General features: G+C 38.2%; 4 protein-coding genes across 4 annotated transcripts; all 4 read left to right on the forward strand.

The window, feature by feature from the left end:
- Positions 1-746: 746 nt before the first annotated feature.
- On the forward strand, positions 747-1,742 carry GCK72_012711 (uncharacterized protein; the record flags this gene model as incomplete). The annotated part of the gene is made up of 3 exons (XM_053729342.1): positions 747-975; positions 1,022-1,475; positions 1,523-1,742. The coding sequence occupies 3 exons, from the start codon at positions 747-749 to the stop codon at positions 1,740-1,742; spliced, it is 903 nt and encodes a 300-aa protein (XP_053584114.1).
- Positions 1,743-5,131: 3,389 nt separating this feature from the next.
- GCK72_012712 (uncharacterized protein) lies at positions 5,132-6,814 on the forward strand (the record flags this gene model as incomplete). Its single annotated transcript, XM_053729343.1, has 7 exons — positions 5,132-5,324; positions 5,371-5,508; positions 5,553-5,669; positions 5,725-6,039; positions 6,090-6,154; positions 6,206-6,705; positions 6,754-6,814. 7 exons carry the CDS (start codon positions 5,132-5,134, stop codon positions 6,812-6,814), a joined length of 1,389 nt encoding a protein of 462 aa, XP_053584115.1.
- A 2,412-nt stretch (positions 6,815-9,226) lies between these two features.
- GCK72_012713 (uncharacterized protein) lies at positions 9,227-11,416 on the forward strand (the record flags this gene model as incomplete). Its single annotated transcript, XM_053729344.1, has 5 exons — positions 9,227-9,510; positions 9,899-10,351; positions 10,400-10,864; positions 10,912-11,265; positions 11,311-11,416. 5 exons carry the CDS (start codon positions 9,227-9,229, stop codon positions 11,414-11,416), a joined length of 1,662 nt encoding a protein of 553 aa, XP_053584116.1.
- Positions 11,417-12,381: 965 nt separating this feature from the next.
- On the forward strand, positions 12,382-15,747 carry GCK72_012714 (uncharacterized protein; the record flags this gene model as incomplete). The annotated part of the gene is made up of 11 exons (XM_053729345.1): positions 12,382-12,665; positions 13,049-13,489; positions 13,537-13,590; positions 13,797-13,966; positions 14,035-14,175; positions 14,289-14,408; positions 14,553-14,750; positions 14,814-15,041; positions 15,103-15,243; positions 15,297-15,675; positions 15,720-15,747. The coding sequence occupies 11 exons, from the start codon at positions 12,382-12,384 to the stop codon at positions 15,745-15,747; spliced, it is 2,184 nt and encodes a 727-aa protein (XP_053584117.1).
- Positions 15,748-19,437: the final 3,690 nt, after the last annotated feature.

Here is a 19,437-nt window from a genome sequence, read left to right on the forward strand (position 1 = left end):
CAACGACCGCCGCTTTAAACTACTCGGCCATGCGGGCACATTCGAAAGTCAATGACCACGTGAATCAAGAGAGACCAGCCGGCTCAACCGCCGAAGGCGGGGGAGACAGGCTGGTATTTACATAAAACAGTACAAGTTTTTATTAGCTTGGCACAGTTCTTACAACTGCGCTCCACCGAATTGCCCTTGAAAAATGTCTCTTTTTTTCTCTCAGTCTCTCAATTTTGCATGCAGTTTTCTTCGGTTTCGGTAGAGCGTGGTTGTAAGAAACGTGCAGTGCTGATACCAATCTCATTTTGCCGACCTGTTCAAAATTGAGTCTCTCCAAATACTCGAAGATGAATTGAAGCATGTTTTCATTGTATTCAACAAACCTTGTGATTGAAACAGGGAATCATTTAAGAAAAATCTAAGTTAAGAAACTTTTCTTTCTGTTTTGAATTCCCAATTTCTGCTCATCAAATAAAGATGCTTTATTATTTCCCGAAAGTGTTTCTACTGATTGCCTGTCAGAAAAGGATTCCTAGACCTACCACCTCAAAAATCGTGTCGAGACCATTTGACCTACCCTCTCCCGCTGAAACCCAACTCTCCTGCAGATTTTCTCGAATAATGTCATTCTTTTGTGTTTCTCATCCTTTTCTTGACTGTTTCATCAATTTTTTTTATTTTTAGTTCTGATTTTAGTTCTGATTTTCCAAATTTGTTAGTTGGTCTCCACTTAATTTTTCAATTTTTAGAGAATAATGTCCATCGATGACGCCTCCCCATTCTCTGTAAAATGGACACCAGCGATAAGTTACGAAGAGATGTTGGCACGGAGCACCCCTCGCCCGGACACTAGATTCGACCACTATCAACAACATCTTCACGATGGAACGACCGAAAAACTGAAACCGATTCAAATGATACCAGAGGAAGACAAACCGCTGAAGGTTGTGTTTGCAAAAAAGGAAACTCAGATATATTCGATACGTGAGTGCAGACGCGCTCCATCGATAAACGTTTATTCCATATTCAGATGCACCCCCACCACAACTCCTTGTACAGTACCCTCAGTTCCCGGAGCGCAGTCCGTCACCTGCTCCGGAAGCTTCCGTCTCGGGTCTCCATCCTCCTACTCCTCCCGATCTTCCTGCAGCACGTTCGCCCGTTGCTGACCCGAACGACATCACTCCTGAAATGGCAATCAAGATATTGGATAGACCACTCCGCGATGAATCGAACCCACCGGACACCCGGGAAATTGTGAATGCTTTCAATCGATGGAGAATGGCGAATGGGAACAACGCGGCTCACATCGCCACACATATCCTCGGAGTGAATAAGACAACGGTCCGGGATTACTGTGTCACTCCTCAGCCATGGAATGAGTTGAAATATGAGAAAATGATTTATTTGCGAATGCACAATTGGACGAGACTCTCTTCAGAAGCAAGGGAACGCATATGGGAAATGGATTTGGCCAAGGAGAGGTAATCGCGCTCTATTCATGATCAACATCTTGTTTTAACAATTTCAGAGCCAAGAATGGTTCCCCTGAAAAACCCAAAGCCATCATAACCCCCTTGCCGGATGATGTAAAAGAAATGATTTTGAATGAAATGCGACAAGCGCCGGACCAAGTATTGAATGAACCATATCTGAGACAATGGGCAATTGAGAAGGGATTTAATTACCCTCCAATTAAGAATTTCCATCATTATATGAGGTCTCGTATCAGAGAGGGATTTCCGATCTGAAATAATTTGTCATTTATTCTAATCTATGTAATATCATTCTTTGTTAATTTATCACGATTTTGATTATTTATTGGTAATAAAGTTTGATTTAATTTTAATTGGTCGGCTTTTTATTATCACTGTTTCATTCTGTTGGAAGATATATTTTCTCTGATACCATTTGACCTACCCACTTCTTTATTTAATTATCGAAGAAGTCGTGGTGAGACCAATTTGATCTACCTACCCGCCAAAATCATTTCTTTCCATTTCATGAAATTTTCATCTTTCCTTCTTTTTCATGATTTTTTTCAAAATTAAAAAAAATGCTTCCCTCTTTTTTTGAAACGAAAATGTTTGTCGGTCGGTGCGAGACCCGTTTGATCTACCCGCCCGCTTTTTTCACTTGTTTTTTTTGTTTTGACTAGTTCGTAGTCTCTAATTTCTTCTCTCTTTTTCGTCGTTTTTCTATTTATGATTTTTTGTGTTTTATCACTTATTTTTCTTCTTTTTTTCAGTAATTTCCAAAAAAATCTGTTACGTTTTCAGAAGAGATGTCTGACAGCAATCCTCCGACGGAACCAAACAGAAATAGAAAACGGAAGAGCGATTCTTCGAACACACCGTCTTCATCTTCTCGTCCTCCACAACCTGTACCGATCTCAAGCGATCCTTCCACCCAATCATCATCATCCATCACTGTTGAAAACGTCATTTTAACCTTGAGTACTCCCCATGAGAAAAAAGATCTCAATGCGAATAATATTGCTGAAAAAGTTCTAACATTCACAGAGGAATATGGCGAAAAAGTTTCTGCCTCGATTGGGAAAACGTGGCTATTAGTTCGAATGGAAATGAGGCATCGCATTGGTAATCCGGATACATGCGAGAAAACGTGGGAGATGGCACAAATGATGTACCTGCGACTGTTCAATTGGTTCAAATACTACGAGGACAGTGAAGATAAAGAAGAGGTTTTGAAATTGCATCTGGAACTGAACGAGAGATGGTACATTTCTTGATTTTTTAATGTAAAATTTATGACATTTCAGGTTTGATATAGATTACGAACAGCTGTGGAATGATAGTGATTTTCTTAAGGAAGTGGAAAAGAAATGGTAAAGCCTAATCTGTAGATTTTCTCACGACAATTTTGGAAATTTCAGGCAAGAATTAGAGATGCTTAACAGTAATCCTTCGGCGGAACCAAACAGAAACAGGAAACGGAAGAGCGATTCGTCTTCATCTTCTGGTCCTCCACAACTTTCACCGATGTCAATCAGATCTTCAACCGAATCACCATCACCCATCACTGTTGATGAAGTCATCGGAAAGTTGAGTAAACCCCTTGAAAAAAGAATTCTCAATGAGGATGCTATTGCTGAACAAGTAAAGGAATTCACCGAGGAATATGGATTAAAAGTTGCTACCTCGATTGGGCAAAATTGGGGCATAGTTCGAGAGGAAATGAATCCTCGCTTAGCGGTTCAATACAAGGATATGGAGACGGAGAAACAAATAATGTACTTGCGATTGTTCAACTGGTTTCATTATTATGAGGATAGTGATGAGAAAGAAGAAGTTTTAGACTTGCATCTGGAACTGAACGAGAGATGGTACATTTCTTCTTCATTTTCTAATTTAAGAAATTGTGAAATTTCAGGTTAGACATAGAATACGAACAGGAGTGGTATGATAATCTTACCGTTTATGGCGTTTGGAGAAAACTGTGGAAACCTCTTGGAATTAGAACAATCGATGTGGAAGATGTCACTACACGAGTCAATAGATTAATTGAAACATATGGAGAACCAACGAAAAGAATCGCTGCTTTGATTGGTAAAAGTTATACAACTTTTACACATCAAATGGCACATCCCTCCGGAAAAAGATACGAGGAAATGACTCCAGGCCTACAAGAACTCTACGTCCGATTGTTGAATTGGTTGGAATTATATAAGGAAGAGTGGCAGAGAGTATCGGTTTTACAAATGCATAAAAAACTGTGGAGAGAATGGTATTGCTTATTCATTCTGTTTATTTTCTCATCTCAAAATTACAGGTCCCAAAAAGAAGAAGAAAAGCAAAAGGAAAGAAAGGAATGGATAGCCAAATGCATTCGTTATAATTTTCACGACGCTCATCGATATGATTTAGGTTTAGATTGAATTTCAACATATTTTCATTCATTGTATAACTCAAAGTTATTTGGATATTTTATTTATTTCAAAAATATTATATGATATTATTTTTGTTTCTTCCGTTTACAAACTAAATCAATAAATGGCCATTTCAATATTTTATGGTTCAACAGATTCCCATTACAACAAAAAAGTGAAAACATTTTGTTGGGGGTGAGACCCATTTGATCTACCTACGCGCCGAAACCATTTCTTTCAATATCTTGAAATTCTCATATTTTGTTCTTTTTTATGGATTTTTTGCCTTCTTTATATCTGTGAACTCCCACTAAAACTTCTAGGTTTTCTAGTTTTCAGAAGAGATGCATAACAAAAAACTATTTTCATAAAATTTCAAATCGTGGTGAAACTGATCTACCTACTCGCCAAATTTGTTCATCTCATCAATTTTGTAGCCTGGTCATTTCTTCCATTTTTCATAAATTTCGTTCGCAATTTTTGCGCTTTATCGGCTATTTTTTTCACATGTTCACTTTTACCATGGTCGGTAAAAAATATCGGAACTTTTTGACACCGAGTACCACTTCTATCTGTGGAAGCTCGTCGAATTGTGGAAGTGTTGAGAAGAAATCGATGGCTTGAGAGGAAGTGGGAGATTGAAATCGTTTTATTTTTCAATAAATATTAATTTTGTGTGGTGGAAAATGCCCATGTAAGAAAAAGTCCAGTTTCAGATTTTTAATTTGTTTATTTATTTGATTTTTCGGAGGTTGGATTCACTGTGTTTAAAATTTTTTGAAAGCTTATGGAAAAAAAAACAACTTTGCAATGTTGCACTGCATTCTTCTACATAAATGTTAGTTCATAGAATCGCTCGGAAGTTGACACCAAGGTTTTCACGGTTTTCGATATGATTTAGGTTTAGATTGAATTTTAATATATTTTCGTCTGTTATCTCAAAGTAATTTGGATATTTTATTTATTTCAAGAATTTTATATGATCTCTTTTTTGTTTCTTCCGTTTAAAAACTAAATCAATAAATGACCATTTTAATATTCTATGGTTCCCATTACAACAAAAAAGTAAAAACATTTTGTCGTGGTGAGACCCATTTGATCTACCTACCCGCCAAAACGGTTCATCTCATCATTTTGATAGCCTGGCCATTTCTTTCAGTTTCCATTGATTTTGTTTGCAATTTTTGTGCTTTGTCGGCTATTTTTCACTTGTTCACGACATTTCAGTAGTTTTCAGAAGAGATTCATAAAATGAATCCTCCACCCGTCGAGAATCAACCGGAAAAAATGGAAGACAAAAAACCGAATCCACCTCAAAATCCAATACATCCACCTCCTGTTCCCCAACAATCTGCACCAAGATATCCTCAATCAACTTCTAATGAGCAGTTTTCAAAATTGAGTTTCCAACAAGGAGGGGGCATCGAATTGTCCGGATTACAACGTGAGTTCACAAAGTTGGTTTCAGCACTGTGAAACTTAAATTTCAGAAGGCAACCGTCCAAGTGATGATGACGGAGCTACGGAACGAGCATTAAAAGAGTGGTGGGAGACCTGCGCTAATCCGGAAAATTTCGCAACTCCACAATCGAGTGCTGAAGGGCAAATAGTACAGTCGAATGTGCAACGTAAGTTCTCAACGGCTTCTAATTGAAATTTCAATTTTTTTTAGAAAACTTGGCGCCGCCTGTCTATCAGTATCATCCAAGTGCTCCGATTCCGATTCATAGTGGTGTTGCTGGACCAATGAGATCTCCGGCAGGAGGTGGGATGGGCCATCTTCCGGGACGTGAGTTTGCAGTAAACCACGATATCAGGTATAACAATAAAGTGTCAATTTTCAGAAAGATCACCAAGTCCATACGCTAGACCAAGTCACCCATCAAGAGGCGAACCAACAACTGACGGAATGCATCTGATGCCTCAAAATGCGTCAAATCATGGCATCTCCATTGCTAGCGACTATTGGACAACGAGCCAACACGACTACTGTGGAAATCCTGTTGGTTCTCATCAAGTCGACCTCAAGAAAGCCCTTTCTTTACCTCAACTCTATATGAATGCGTCCAACACCGATCTTTCCAGCTGGGGATTCCGCTCGCAGCCTATGTATTGTGATTCTCCGGGAATGGGTGATCAATTTGAAGGGGATACACACCGTAAGTTCTGAAACTTGAAACAAAACATTCACATAATAAAGAACTTCCAGATGATCCAATGATACAAACCAGTCGTTGGAACGATCCACAGAATTCAGAAATTCTTGGATTTCGGGTATGCAATTGGCATGAAAAAAATACGGATATTTACCCAATTTTTTTTCAGAACCATCCGATATACCCTCCACTCCCTAAATTTGACTCGACGACTCAGCGCCAGATGTCATCGAATTCTGAAGAGCAGATCTCCGGATTACCAGTCAAAGACTATCTGAATGCAACCTACCCTAGACCGTCATCATCCTATGCCAAGAACCGCCCGATACGCATTGCGCGAAATGAAAGACTAATGCAAGAGCGTTCCGAAGAATGTGACCGTTTTATCGAGAAGTTGGATAAACCTCTTCCAATGGGAGTAACTAAAAATACAGTAAAACTTCCTGAACTATATCAGAAATGGGCGGATATACCAAAGCATGCTTATAGGAAACTCAATCTTCGTGATACCATTGGTGTAAACAACGGAGATTTGGTAGTAGCAGTTCTCAAGGAAGCCGTTAATAAGGATGAAGAGATGGACGCTGTGTGCAGACGATTGGTCAACTTTTTGAAGGATGATGAGAGAGACAAAATGTTGGAATATTCGGTACAGATGAAACAGAAATGGTACGAAAAACTATTGAGTTTTAATTGAAAATTGTTTCAACATTTCAGGGCAAAAATTAAGAAAACGATAGGCGTCAGCAGTAGGAAAGGATCGGAATCATCGAAATAACTAAATTTTTGTTTATTGTGTAATTTATTTGCTGGTTGCTATATTTTTCGGATATTGATATTGTTTTATTTTGTTAATTAGTTTGTAAATAATTGACTCTATCAATTCTTGATTGCTTGACGACGTAAAACCATACTTGCCAAGGCGGGGAGGTTTTGAAGGCCCGGCTTCACAAAGTTAACCAATTTTCAGCAGCCCACCGAGAAGATTCTTTTTTTATCTAATAAAAAACACAGTTATTCTCTGACAATCCCAATTTCCGGTCATACGTTTTGGCTAGAGAATGCATACTAAACATCTTTCAATCATCGATCATTTTTTCATCTCGACTTTCTTCTCACAAACTCTCTGAAACCGGAATCATTCAAACATTCAATCATAGAGTTCTCTACCAGTCCATTCACACATTCCTCTCAGTCTTCGGTGTTGGAATCAATATCTTTCTGTTGTACCTGGCGCTGACAAAGTCACCGAAAATCATGCGTCCATGTTCTGCACTTATCACCAACAAGTCGTTGACAGATATCATGTCATCATTGGCTAATTTATTTGTCATGCAGAGGTAAGCGTTGAGACGGAAGTTTGCAACTTAAAATTGTATCTATAAATTCAATCCGGCGTCAATTTCAGAAGGAATTGAATCATTTTATTTATTTAGCGAGATTAATCTTCAGAAAATTTTAAAACAATTATAACTGTTCCAGCGGCTCCAAATACTCTGTCAAGTTTTCAAGAATTTGATTCCGTTTCTGTATGTAACTTTTTCTAGAATCATCACCGACGGCACCTCTGTAACAATCATTCCTACTGGTCCCTGCACTTCCATCGGCCCAACCGCTTGTTATGCCGGTCACATGTTCATGGGAAGCTTCTTGGAGCACAACCTCATCTGGTCTTGGAGCACAACCTCGTCTTTACTATTAACAAACGCAAACGGCTGTATGTTTGTCTGTCTGTCGCCGATCCTACCGCCCTTCCTACAAAATTCTCAAATTGGCGTCTTCTACAGTTAGTTGGTTCCAACCCATGTCGAGACGTGAACATTTTTTTTGATATCATCGGATTCAGAAAAAATAGGGGATTCCTCCGTTTCAAGATTGATCCACGTCATAAAAAGATACGAGCTGTTTTCTAAAAAGTGACGACGTGAAAGACTTTTTGATATCATCGGATTCAGAAAAAATAAGGGATTCCAAACGTGTCCTCCGTTTTCGGATTGAATAGAGGATTCCTTTCCGGGTCAATCACGATCCACTGTAACACCTAGAAGGGTGGTGAAGAGAAGGAGGTTTAGTCGCCGTAAGGCGACGTGCACCGGCTGGTTTTCTAGAATCATCACCGACCTATCTACGTGATCATTTCAATATTTTTTGGTATACTTTTGTACTATATTCATCAATTCATTTTGCTTTATTGTGAGTTCTAACATATTGTCGTGTATTTGTCTAGGTCAAAGTGACATTGATATTTCTTTTATTTGTAGAAAACTACATGATTGAATATTGTTTTTCGGATAAATTATGATTCCAAGAATTTTCGTTTCTAATAGTTGGAACTCGGAGAGAAGAACTGTTTCCACTGTCGATTCTCACATACTTTATTAGAGTTTCTGACTCAGAAGTAGGTTACTTGCGACAATCGACGGCAAGCTGGCGCCGCCTATTTTTACGTTAATTGCATGAAAAGCAAGTTAATTTCCAAAACTTGTATCATCGCAGGTTTTCATTTCCAAACCGGCGTCAAGCGCCGTTTTTTTTGAATGGAAAATATACTGGAAATGAATGAAAATCATAAAAACCGGCGTGAAAAGCAGGTTTGGAAAATTGCATTTGCCTCAATCGCCGGTTTCATTTCCGGCGTGGGCGGCAATCGCCGGAAATGAAACAGGCGATTGCCGCCGTAAAACGGCCGTTTGAACTGCCCTTCTCAGAAGACGTCATTTTAAGAATTTTTGGGCGAAACGGGTTTTCCTCGATGTTTTTCGGGCGAGCGAAGCTCGTGGGACGAAAAAAGATACGACGCTTTGCCAACCATCTCGCCGTCTTTTAATTTTCATATTTTACACTAGTTTTTTTATTCCAGAAGATGTCATTTTGAGAAATTTGAAAAAAAAAAGACGTGCTTTATGAAGGGAAAATTACTGATATTTTCGTCCGAAATATTAGACTAAAATAATCAATAAAAATGCTTCCCTCTTTTTTTTGAAACGAAAATTTTTGTTGGTCGGTGCGAGACCCGTTTGATCTACCCGCCCGCTTTTTTCACTTGTTTTTTTGTTTTGACTAGTTCGTAGTCTCTCATTTCTTCTCTCTTTTTCGTCGTTTTTCTGTTCATGATTTTTTGTGTTTTATCACTTATTTCTCTTCTTTTTTCAGTAATTTCCAAAAAAATCGGTTTTTTTTTTCAGAAGAGATGTCTGACAGCAATCCTCCGGCGGAACCAAACAGAAACAGGAAACGGAAGAGCGACGCGTCTTCAGATACACCGTCTTCATCTTCCCGTCCTCCACAACCTGTACCGGTCTCAAGCGGTTCTTCAGCCCCATCATCATCGTCCATCACTGTTGAAAACGTCATTGGAACCTTGAGAAGACCCCTTGGAGACGGAAATCTTGATGAGGATAAGATTGCTGCAAAAATTCTGAAATTCACAGAGAAATATGGCGAAAAGAAATGTGGAGATAGAAAACTCGAAATGTAGGTTGGAATACTGTCAGGAAAATAGAGGCAAAAGAAAAAATCACTTCCTGCTCAAGACTTGATGATTAGGGAAGGTCATGGTGTCAGTTTGGTGTTATGAGACGTGACCAATATCATTGGAAAGCTACTAAAACACTGATTCCAAGTGTATACTCTGTTTTTGCACTAGAAGCTTGGTATTCGAGAAAAACAAGGTCGAATTTCTGAAAATGACAAATTTTCAAATGATTTTTACAAAAAATTTTTGACGTAATATAAATTATTAGAACTTCTTTCTCAATAATAAAAGTTTGTCCCATTTATCCAAACTGGCTCCATGACCTTCTCTAGTGAACCAAACGGACACGGGGAAATCAAGGTAGATAAATTCGCCTGTTTTTTTCAGGAAAAAACCGTTTATGGAAACAATTAGAGAAGAGGAAAGCCACGATTCTTCAAATACACCGTCTTCATCTTCTCGTCCTCCACAACCTGTACCGATTTCAAGCGGTTCTTCCACCCAATCATCATCATCCATCACTGTTGATGAAGTCATCGTAATCTTGAGTACTCCCCTTGAAGGAAGAAATCTCAATGTGAAAAATATTGCTGAAAAAGTTCTGAAATTCACAGTTGAATATGGCGAAAAAGTTGCTGCTTCGATTGGGAAAACTTGGTCAACGATTCGAACGGAAATGGAGTATCGCATTCATCCATTCACTCATGCGAATCGACAAAAGGAAATAAGCGAGAAAGAACAAATTCCGTACCTGCGATTGACAAATTGGTTCGAGTACTATGAGGAAAGTAAAGAGAAGGAAGCGGTTCTAAATTTGCACAAGAAACTGTATGAAAGATGGTAAAGCCTAATCTGTAGATGTTCTTACGACAATTTTTGAAATTTCAGGGAAGTATTGGCGCTGTTAGACAGTAATACTCCGACGGAACCAAACAGGAATAGAAAACGGAAGAGCGATTCGTCTTTAAATGCACCGTCTTCATCTTCTCGTCCTCCACAACTTGTACCGATCTCAAGCGGTTTTTCAGCCCCATCATCATTGTCCATCACTGTTAAAGACGTCATTTTAACCTTGTGTACTCGCCTTGAAGGAAGAAATTTCAATGTGGATAAGATTGCTGAAAAAGTTCTGACATTCACAAAGGAATATGGTTTAAAAGTTGCTGCATCGATTGGGCAAAATTGGGACATAGTCCGAGAGGAAATGAATCTTCGTTTAGCGGTTCAATACAAGGATATGGAGGAGGAAAAACAAATAATGTACTTGCGATTGTTCAACTGGTTGGCTTACTATGAGGATAGTCAAGTGAAAGAAGAAGTTTTAAACTTGCATCTGGAACTGAACGAGAGATGGTACATTTCTTCTTCAATTTCTAATTTAAGAAATTGTGAAATTTCAGGTTAGAAATAAAATACGAAAAGAAGTGGAAAGATAATCTTACCATTTATGGCGTTTGGAAAAAACTGAGGAAACCTCTTGGAATTAGAACAATCGATGTTGAAGATGTCATTGCACGAGTCAATAGATTCACTGAACCATATAGAAAACGAATGAAAAGAATCGCTCCTTCGATTGGTAAAAGTTATGCAACTTTTACACATCAAATGGCACATCCCTCCGGAAAAAGATACGAGGAAATGACTCCAGGCCTACAAGAACTCTACGTCCGATTGTTCAATTGGTTGGAATTATATAAGGAAGAGTGGCAGAGAGTATCGGTTTTACAAATGCATAAAGAACTGTGGAGAGAATGGTATTGTTTTTTTTAATTTTCTCATGAAAATTTTTGAATTTTCAGGTCCGAAAAAGAAGAAGAAAAGCAAAAGGAAAGAACGAAATGGATAGTCAAATCCAGTCTTAATAATTTTCACGACGCTCATCGATTTGATTTAGGTTTAGATTGAATTTTAATATATTTTCGTCTATTACCTTAAAGCAATTTGGATATTTTATTTATTTCAAGAATATTATATGATATCATTTTTGTTTCTTCAGCTTTAAAACTAAATCAATAAATGGCCATTTCAATATTCTATGGTTTAACAGATTCCCATTGCAACTAAAAAGTGAAAACATTTTGTTGTGGTGAGACCCATTTGATCTACCTACCCGCCGAAACCATTTCTTTCCATTTCATGAAATTCTCATATTTTGCTCTTTCTCATGGATTTTTTGCTTTCTGTAAACTCCAACTAAAATTTTTTAGTTTTTCTAGTTTTCAGAAGAGATGCATAACGAAAAAACTATTTTCATAAAGTTCCATATCGTGGTGAGACCCATTTGATCTACCTCGCCTTGTTCATTTCAACCTTTTGTAGCCTGGTCATTTCTTCCATTTTTCATCAATTTCGTTCGCAAATTTTGCGCTTTATCGGCTATTTTTTCACAGGTTCACTTTCACCGTGGTGGGTAAAAAATGTCGGAACTTTTTTATTCCGACAATATTCTACCTTCTTTTCGAAAATTGATGTTTCTTTCAATTATCAAAAAAGTCGTGGTGAGACCCGTTTGATCTACCTGACCGCTTTTTCACTCTCTTTTTTATTTCAACTAGTTCGTAGCCTTGTTTTTTTCTTTTTTTGTCGTTTCTCTTCAGTTTTTCCAATTTTTCAAATAGCGAACTGTTACTTTTTCAGAAGAGATGGACTTCCCTCTTTTTTTTGAAACGAAAATTTTTGTTGGTCGGTGCGAGACCCGTTTGATCTACCCGCCCGCTTTTTTCACCCGTTTTTCTGTTTTGACTAGTTCGTAGTCTCTCATTTCTTCTCTCTTTTTCGTCGTTTTTCTATTTATGATTTTTTGTTTTATCACGTATTTTTCTTCTTTTTTTCAGTAATTTCCAAAAAAATCTGTTACTTTTTCAGAAAAGATGTCTGACAGCGATCCTCCGGCGGAACCAAACAGAAATAGAAAACGGAAGAGCGATTTGTCTTCGAATACACCGTCTTCATCTTCTCGTCCTCCACAACCTGTACCGGTCTCAAGCGGTTCTTCCACCCAATCATCATCATCCATCACTGTTGAAAACGTCATTGGAACCTTGAGAACACCCCTTGGAGACGGAAATCTTGATGAGGATAAGATTGCTGCAAAAGTTCTGACATTCACAGAGGAATATGGCGAAAAGAAATGTGGAGATAGAAAACTCGAAATGTAGGTTGGAATTCAGGAAAATAGAGGCAAAAGAAATAATCACTTCCTGCTCATGACTTGCTGACTAGGGAAGGTCATGGAGTCAGTTTGGAGTTTTGGGACGTCACCAATATCATTGAGAAGCTACGAAAACGCTGATTCCAAGTGTATACTCTGTTTTTGCACCCGAAGCTTGGTATTCGAAAAAAGCAAGCTGAAGTTCTGAAAATGGCAAATTTTCAAAGAATTTTTACAAAACATTTTTGACGTAATGTAAATTATTAGAACTTCTTTCCCATTAATGAAAGTTTGACCCATTCCTCTAAACTGGCTCCATGACCTTCTCTAGTGAACCAAACGGACACGGGGAAATGAAGGTAGATAAATTCGCCGGTTTTTTTCAGGAAAAATCCGAATATGGAAACAATTAGAGAAGAGGAAAGCCACGATGCGTCGAATACACCATCTTCATCTTCTCGTCCTCCACAACCTGTACCAATCTCAAGCGGTTCTTCCACCCAATCATCATCATCCGTTACTGTTGAAGACATCATTAAAACCTTGAGAAGACCTGTCGAAGACGGAAATCTTGATGAGGATAAGCTTGCTGAAAAAGTTCTAGCATTCACAGATGAATATGGCGAAAAAGTTGCTGCCTCGATTGGAAGAATTTGGGTACACATTTGCACTGAAATGAAGTTTCGCGACGAAGGGGCTCAATACAAGGACATGAAGGCAGAAGAACAAAAGATATACCTGCGACTGTTCAATTGGTTTAAATACTATGAAGATAGTCAAGTGAAAGAAGAGGTTTTAGATTTGCATGAGGAACTGGAGAAGAGATGGTACAGTCTAATCTATGGATTTTCATATAAAAATGTTGAAATTTAAGGCAAGATGTGGATGGAAGATACTATAAGACCCGTGGAGATATAAGACGTGAAATGTAAGTTGCAATACTATCAGACTACTGGCGAAAATGGCAAAATGTTTAGGATAGTTTTTGAAAAAATCGAGAAAAAAATCGAAAAAATTTGGAAATTTCTGTTAAACTTTTCTAAAAATAAGTAACAAAAATAGTGATTTTCCGACTTTCCCTGAAATTTATTTTATTTTTTTTCGAAACTTGAAATTCTTACGGTTTTTTCCTAGGGAAGAGGAGAGCTACGATGCGTCGAACACACCATCTTCATCTTCTCATCCTCCACAACCTGCTCTGATCTTTTATCCATATTGGAAACATGGAATACCAATGGAAATACAGCGTGACAATAACAGACAACTTTTTGATAAGACACTTCAAATGCAGACGGAAAGTACGCGTGAGTCTTTTCGAATAAATGAGCAACAACTACTCAGATTCCTATAAAAGTTTATCATTTTCCTGAAGGTCGTATCCAAAAAATTGTGGCAACGCTCTCCACTTCTTCTCCCACACAAAGCTTTGCTGGCGGAGCACCGAGAAGTAAACCGAACTATGTACCAGTCCAGATAGTGAACATGATGAAAGACCAAGAGAAGACATTTCAATGTGAGATTTTTGTGCAAATTGTTTGTTCTCTAAATGAGTGCCGGAGAAATAAGATATGTTCTTGAAATCTGGAAGAATGTCAAATTTTTAATAGCCAAGAATGAAACTTACAGGGAAATTAGAAGATCAACTCCATTCTGTAATCAATGCACCGATTTCAAAGAAGTCAATTAAAATTGTACACAATCATGATATTGGAATCACCCATTATGAATCCGTGCATTATATATCACGTAAGTTTCTGAATGGTCACCACAGAAGTTGGCGAACTGAGATGACTATCAGTTTATTTCAGCTGAAAAATGCGCTGAAATTACTTTTGAATATATCAACAGTGATCCCTTTTAACACTGATTGATTCAATTGTTCTTTTTCAGCATCTCTAAGAAATTTCAACGTCGTGGAAAGACATCAAGGTGAAGATCATCAACTGAGAGCTAACAAAAACATGGCAGCTGCAAACACCCTACCTGTTCAATTCAAGTCTTTATTTCCCTCTGATATCCAGGGAATACCACCAATTGGACCTTCTCCACCTGGCTGCCACCCTTACCCGGGCTTGTACCATGATCAACGTGAGTTTGTGGGAGACCATAAGATGGCTGAGTAAGCTATTCCTCAATTATTCTTTTTTTCAGATAATCCAGTAACAGATGAGATCTGGAATAATTATTTCCTCTACCTTCAAGATTTTCTTCCTCAGATTTTAGCTCCTCCCACGAATATGGCATCTGCCAGAAACTACAGTGTTTCTAATTTTCTAACAAACTATGGTTATTCTATTGGCTCACAATATTCATCAGATGGAGGATTCTCACAAAATGTCTTGGGTGGTCATGAATCAGGATTGAGACCCGATATGAGACGTGAGTGAAAGGAAATGAGATAATCTTCGATGGCATTCCATGCTCAATTCAATATTTTCAGAATATCTACAATCGCAGTACAACTATTCGGGCGGTCCCCAAAGTTCATCAGCTGGAAGATGCACACAAAATGCCCCGGGTGGTTATGGTCAGGATCGTGGATTCGGGACAAGCGACTCGGCGACGGTTTCACATAGGACACGTGAGTGAACGAGCTAGATTGTCAGCTTCATCACGAGCTCACAAAATTTCCAGAAAGACGATCGAACACACATCAAGGTGATACTTCTTCTGCTCAATCGGAACCGCTCAATGTTGACGATATTTTCGAAAAACTGAATAGACCGCTTGGAAATGAGGGAATTAATACCGAAAACGTCATTAAAGAAGTCAAGGAATTCATAAAGAACAATAAAGCAGTCAGGATAACGATTTCTCAATCGGTTGGAAAATCATGGGACACTTTTAGAAATCAAATAGATGAAAAGAAGAGGAGAATAGACACATATCATGAGCTTCCGAATCCTAATCTAAAAGAGCTATATCTGCGATTGTTCAACTGGTTGAAGTACTATGAAGACGATGAGAAGAGAAAAGCGGTTCTAACTTTCCATAAGGAATTAAATGCTCGATGGTACAATAAATTTCATCAGAACATGTTCAATTTCGAAATTTCAGGTCCCAATTTGAGAAAACGAATAAATGAAGGACATTGTGAACAAACTACAGCTTCCTGAGCCTATCTACGTGATCATTTCAATATTTTTCGGTAACATTTTGTACAATATTCATCAATTTATTTTGTTTTATTGTGAATTCTAACATATTTTTGTGTATTTGTCTAACTAAAAGTAACTTTGATTTTCTTTTTATTTGCTGCAAACTTCATTATTGGATATTGTTTCACGAATAAAGGATGGTTCCAAGAATTTTTGTTTCTACTAGCTTCGGTTCAGAATTTTCAAATCGTGGACGCTAATTTTGTTCTATATCTCATCCAATCTGGTTTTTGACTAGTTTCGGCGATATTCGTTTGCCAAGCTCCTAGGAAAACTGCTACAAAATAAAACTGTGAGAAAATAGAGCTCCTACAAAATGGAGCTCTTGTTCAAATAGAACGCGTTTGGATTTTTGAGTTTTTAGATGAATTAGAACCAATTTTCGAGGAATAGAGTTGGGCGAAACGGGTTTTCCTCGATGTTCTTCGGGCGAGCGAAGCTCTTGGAACAAAAGAAGATACGACGCTTTGCCAACCATCTCGCCGTCTTTTAATTTTCATATTTTACACTAGTTTTTTTTAATTCCAGAAGACGTCATTTTGAGAATTTTGAAAAAGAAAAAGGCGTGATTCATGAAGGGAAAATTTCTGATCTTTTCGTCGAAATTTGAAGAAAATCGGTTCAGAAGGAAGGGGCGGTAGGATCGGCAACACACAAACAAACATACAGTCGTTGGAAATACTAGACTAAAATAATCAATAAAAAAAGTTTTCCTCTTTAACAGACAGGGTGCCGTTCCAATTCCCCCACCTCTTCCTCCCCCATAACCTCCCACAGTATGTACAGTACTGGCCATAAAGAATGCGACACTTGCAGTTTTTAGTTGAAAATGGTCAACTTTGTGAGTGTGACACGGCCTCTCTGATAGTCTCACAATATTGATTTTTTATGGAACGTATAGATCAAAAGTAGAGCTTCATTTTTGTAGTTGACAACTTTTTTGTACAGGCACATCCTAAGAAGTTATCAATCGTCAAAGAAATTTCTCGCAATTGTTGCCGTTTTTCAGTGCGAAACGGAGGTATTTCTGAGATGTTTACATGGACTGCTTGTAACTTCTTTGGATATGCTCGTACAAAAAAGCTGTCAACTGCAAAAACGAAGCTCTACTTTTGATCTATACATTCCATAAAAAATCAATATTGTGAGACTATCAGGGAGGCCGTCTCACACTCACAAAGTTGACCATTTTCAACTAAATACTGCAAGTGTCGCATTCTTTATGACCAGTACTGTACATCATCAAATGCAGGACCCTTCTTGGGAATTCCCTCAATGAACAGCGGAAGAGGCAATCGCACTGTCAAATGTGCAACGTAGTCATTGTCTGCCATCTCGAACTACTCTCCGAACGGCCAAAAATGTGCGTTTACACACAGTAATCAATTAGAATAACAGTTAGATTGTCATATTCACAAGGGAGGGAAGAGAGAATAAGGAGAAGGTGGTTGGCATTGGGTGAGACTGGGGATGAATGAATGAAGGACGCAGTCTCCCAGATATACTGTCCTCTATTCTTCTATTTGATTAGACAGACGTATACACAGACCGATCGATTATTACTACAGGATTTACGCATTTGGAGGTAATGTCTGTCTTTCTGCATATTCCATTCTGAGCAGAGTCTGCTAATCGAAGGACAGTTTGTTGTTCGTATAGAAGATTGCTTCAGTCATCCCCCCGTCTCCCTCGATGTCAACCGTCTTCCACCTCTTCTCTCTTCCATATGTACCCCTTAAACAAGTTTTGGATAATTTCGGACCGGAGGCCCTGTAAGTTTCTATTAAAGGTGGACTAAGGTCAACTCTGATATTTTTATAGAATACTGTATGTTTACCTGTGAGTTCATTTTCATATCGAAAGAATTTGTAAAATCGGTCTGAAACCCGCTGAGAGCGATCGCCGGTGAGTTTGGGCATTTCGGTGGCCTTGAAATTCGACTTCGGCCATGTTGATTTTTTCGAATTTTGTCGCTATTTTCGCTCATTTTTATGATTTTTTTTTCAATAATTTTGAATGTTAAAGGCAAAAGTGGATGGAATTATTACAAAAGTATTAGAAAAAACGATGAAAACTTGCAAAAAAAAACACATTTTCGAAAAAGTTCTAGAATGGTCCACGCCTACAGAAATGCCCAAACTGTTTTGCCACTCGTTCTCAGCGGGGGGTTGGACCGAATTGAAAAATTCTTTCGGTAGGAGAATGAACTCAGAGAAATGAAGAAATTAACATACGACCGAAGTCGAATTTCTGGGCCATAACGCCAATTTTCACCAGCCAACGAAATGCCCAAACTCGCCGGGAATCGCTTTCAGCGGGTTTCAGAACGATTTTTAAAACTTTTTCGATATGTAAATGAACTCACAGGTACACATACATTATTCTGTGAAAATATCAGAGTTGACCTTAGTCCACCTTTAATTCAGTATATTCATGTTGCCAAACTCTCTTTTTCAGAATTATTCTCTCCCTTTGTTCTCTGAGATCAAAACGTATTGCAGTCTCCTACAGAGGCCCTTCAAAACGTGTCCAGCTAAAATTACAATTTGGATCATGGGATTGTCTGCAAGACTCAAAAGAATCTTATGGGAACATACTGTTGACAGTGGAAGAAACAGAAAAGCTTCCGATGGATGAGACACTGGAAACTGTCAGAATTGGGAGTTTTGAGAAAGTTGCAGTGAAAATGAAAGAAGGATTTGTGAGGGGAGAAAATCTTGTAACATATTGGGAGAATCGAATGACTGGATTAACTGAAATAGGAGACTATGCTCGTGAAGTATTCAATCAAGATATTTATGAAGTACTTATTTTTGATAAGCGCGCAGATGATGACCATAGACGGGCGGCTGAGTGGGTTACAAAATCACAAAAGTCTGTTCAAAGCCTGCATTGTGAGTTTAAACTAAAAGTCGATAATGATCTCGATTGTATACTGGAAAACTTCAAATACACTGAAAAGCTGGAACTTCTCGTGAAACCATCAGAACACTTTTGTCCTATCAAAATGCCGAACTTCCAAATTGAAACTTGGTATCTTTGGTATAGTTATTGGATTAAACAACATCATTTATTGGCAATGGATTGCAAGTATATTTGGTTATATGACTCAGAATTGACCACCCAAGATTTCAACGTGTTCTTGAAGCACTGGCTGGCTGGAGGGTGTTCTAAATTGATAGAATTACGTGTTGTTGTCGAGCAAGCAATTGATTATGCGGCTGTGTTAGATGGTGTGGAGTTTACGGAAAGAGGAAGAGATGTGGAAAGAGTTTATGTCGAGTAAGTGATATTTGCTTCGTAGCGACTGAAATTTTTGATTTTCAGTGAAGAACGTACTCCTCATACTATGAAGGGAGGTTTCGATGTAAAGCGATCAAATGTCACGGCAACTATCGTCGATCGCCACCCGGTTATGTTTTGGATCATTGTTTGGTAGGATGTCGGTGCTAACTTGTACTATAATTCTTGTTTTTTTCAGTCCAATCTGTGGTACCATATAATACTTTATTGCTTTCATTGTCGATTTTAATAAACTGAATAAATAATATCTTTCCCATTTAGATGTCAGTAGTCACGGGGTACTGGCGATGAACCTCGAATTCAATCGCGTAAAT

Source organism: Caenorhabditis remanei, chromosome IV (genome assembly GCF_010183535.1).
Source record: "Caenorhabditis remanei strain PX506 chromosome IV, whole genome shotgun sequence".
Classification (NCBI taxonomy): Eukaryota; Metazoa; Nematoda; class Chromadorea; order Rhabditida; family Rhabditidae; genus Caenorhabditis; species Caenorhabditis remanei.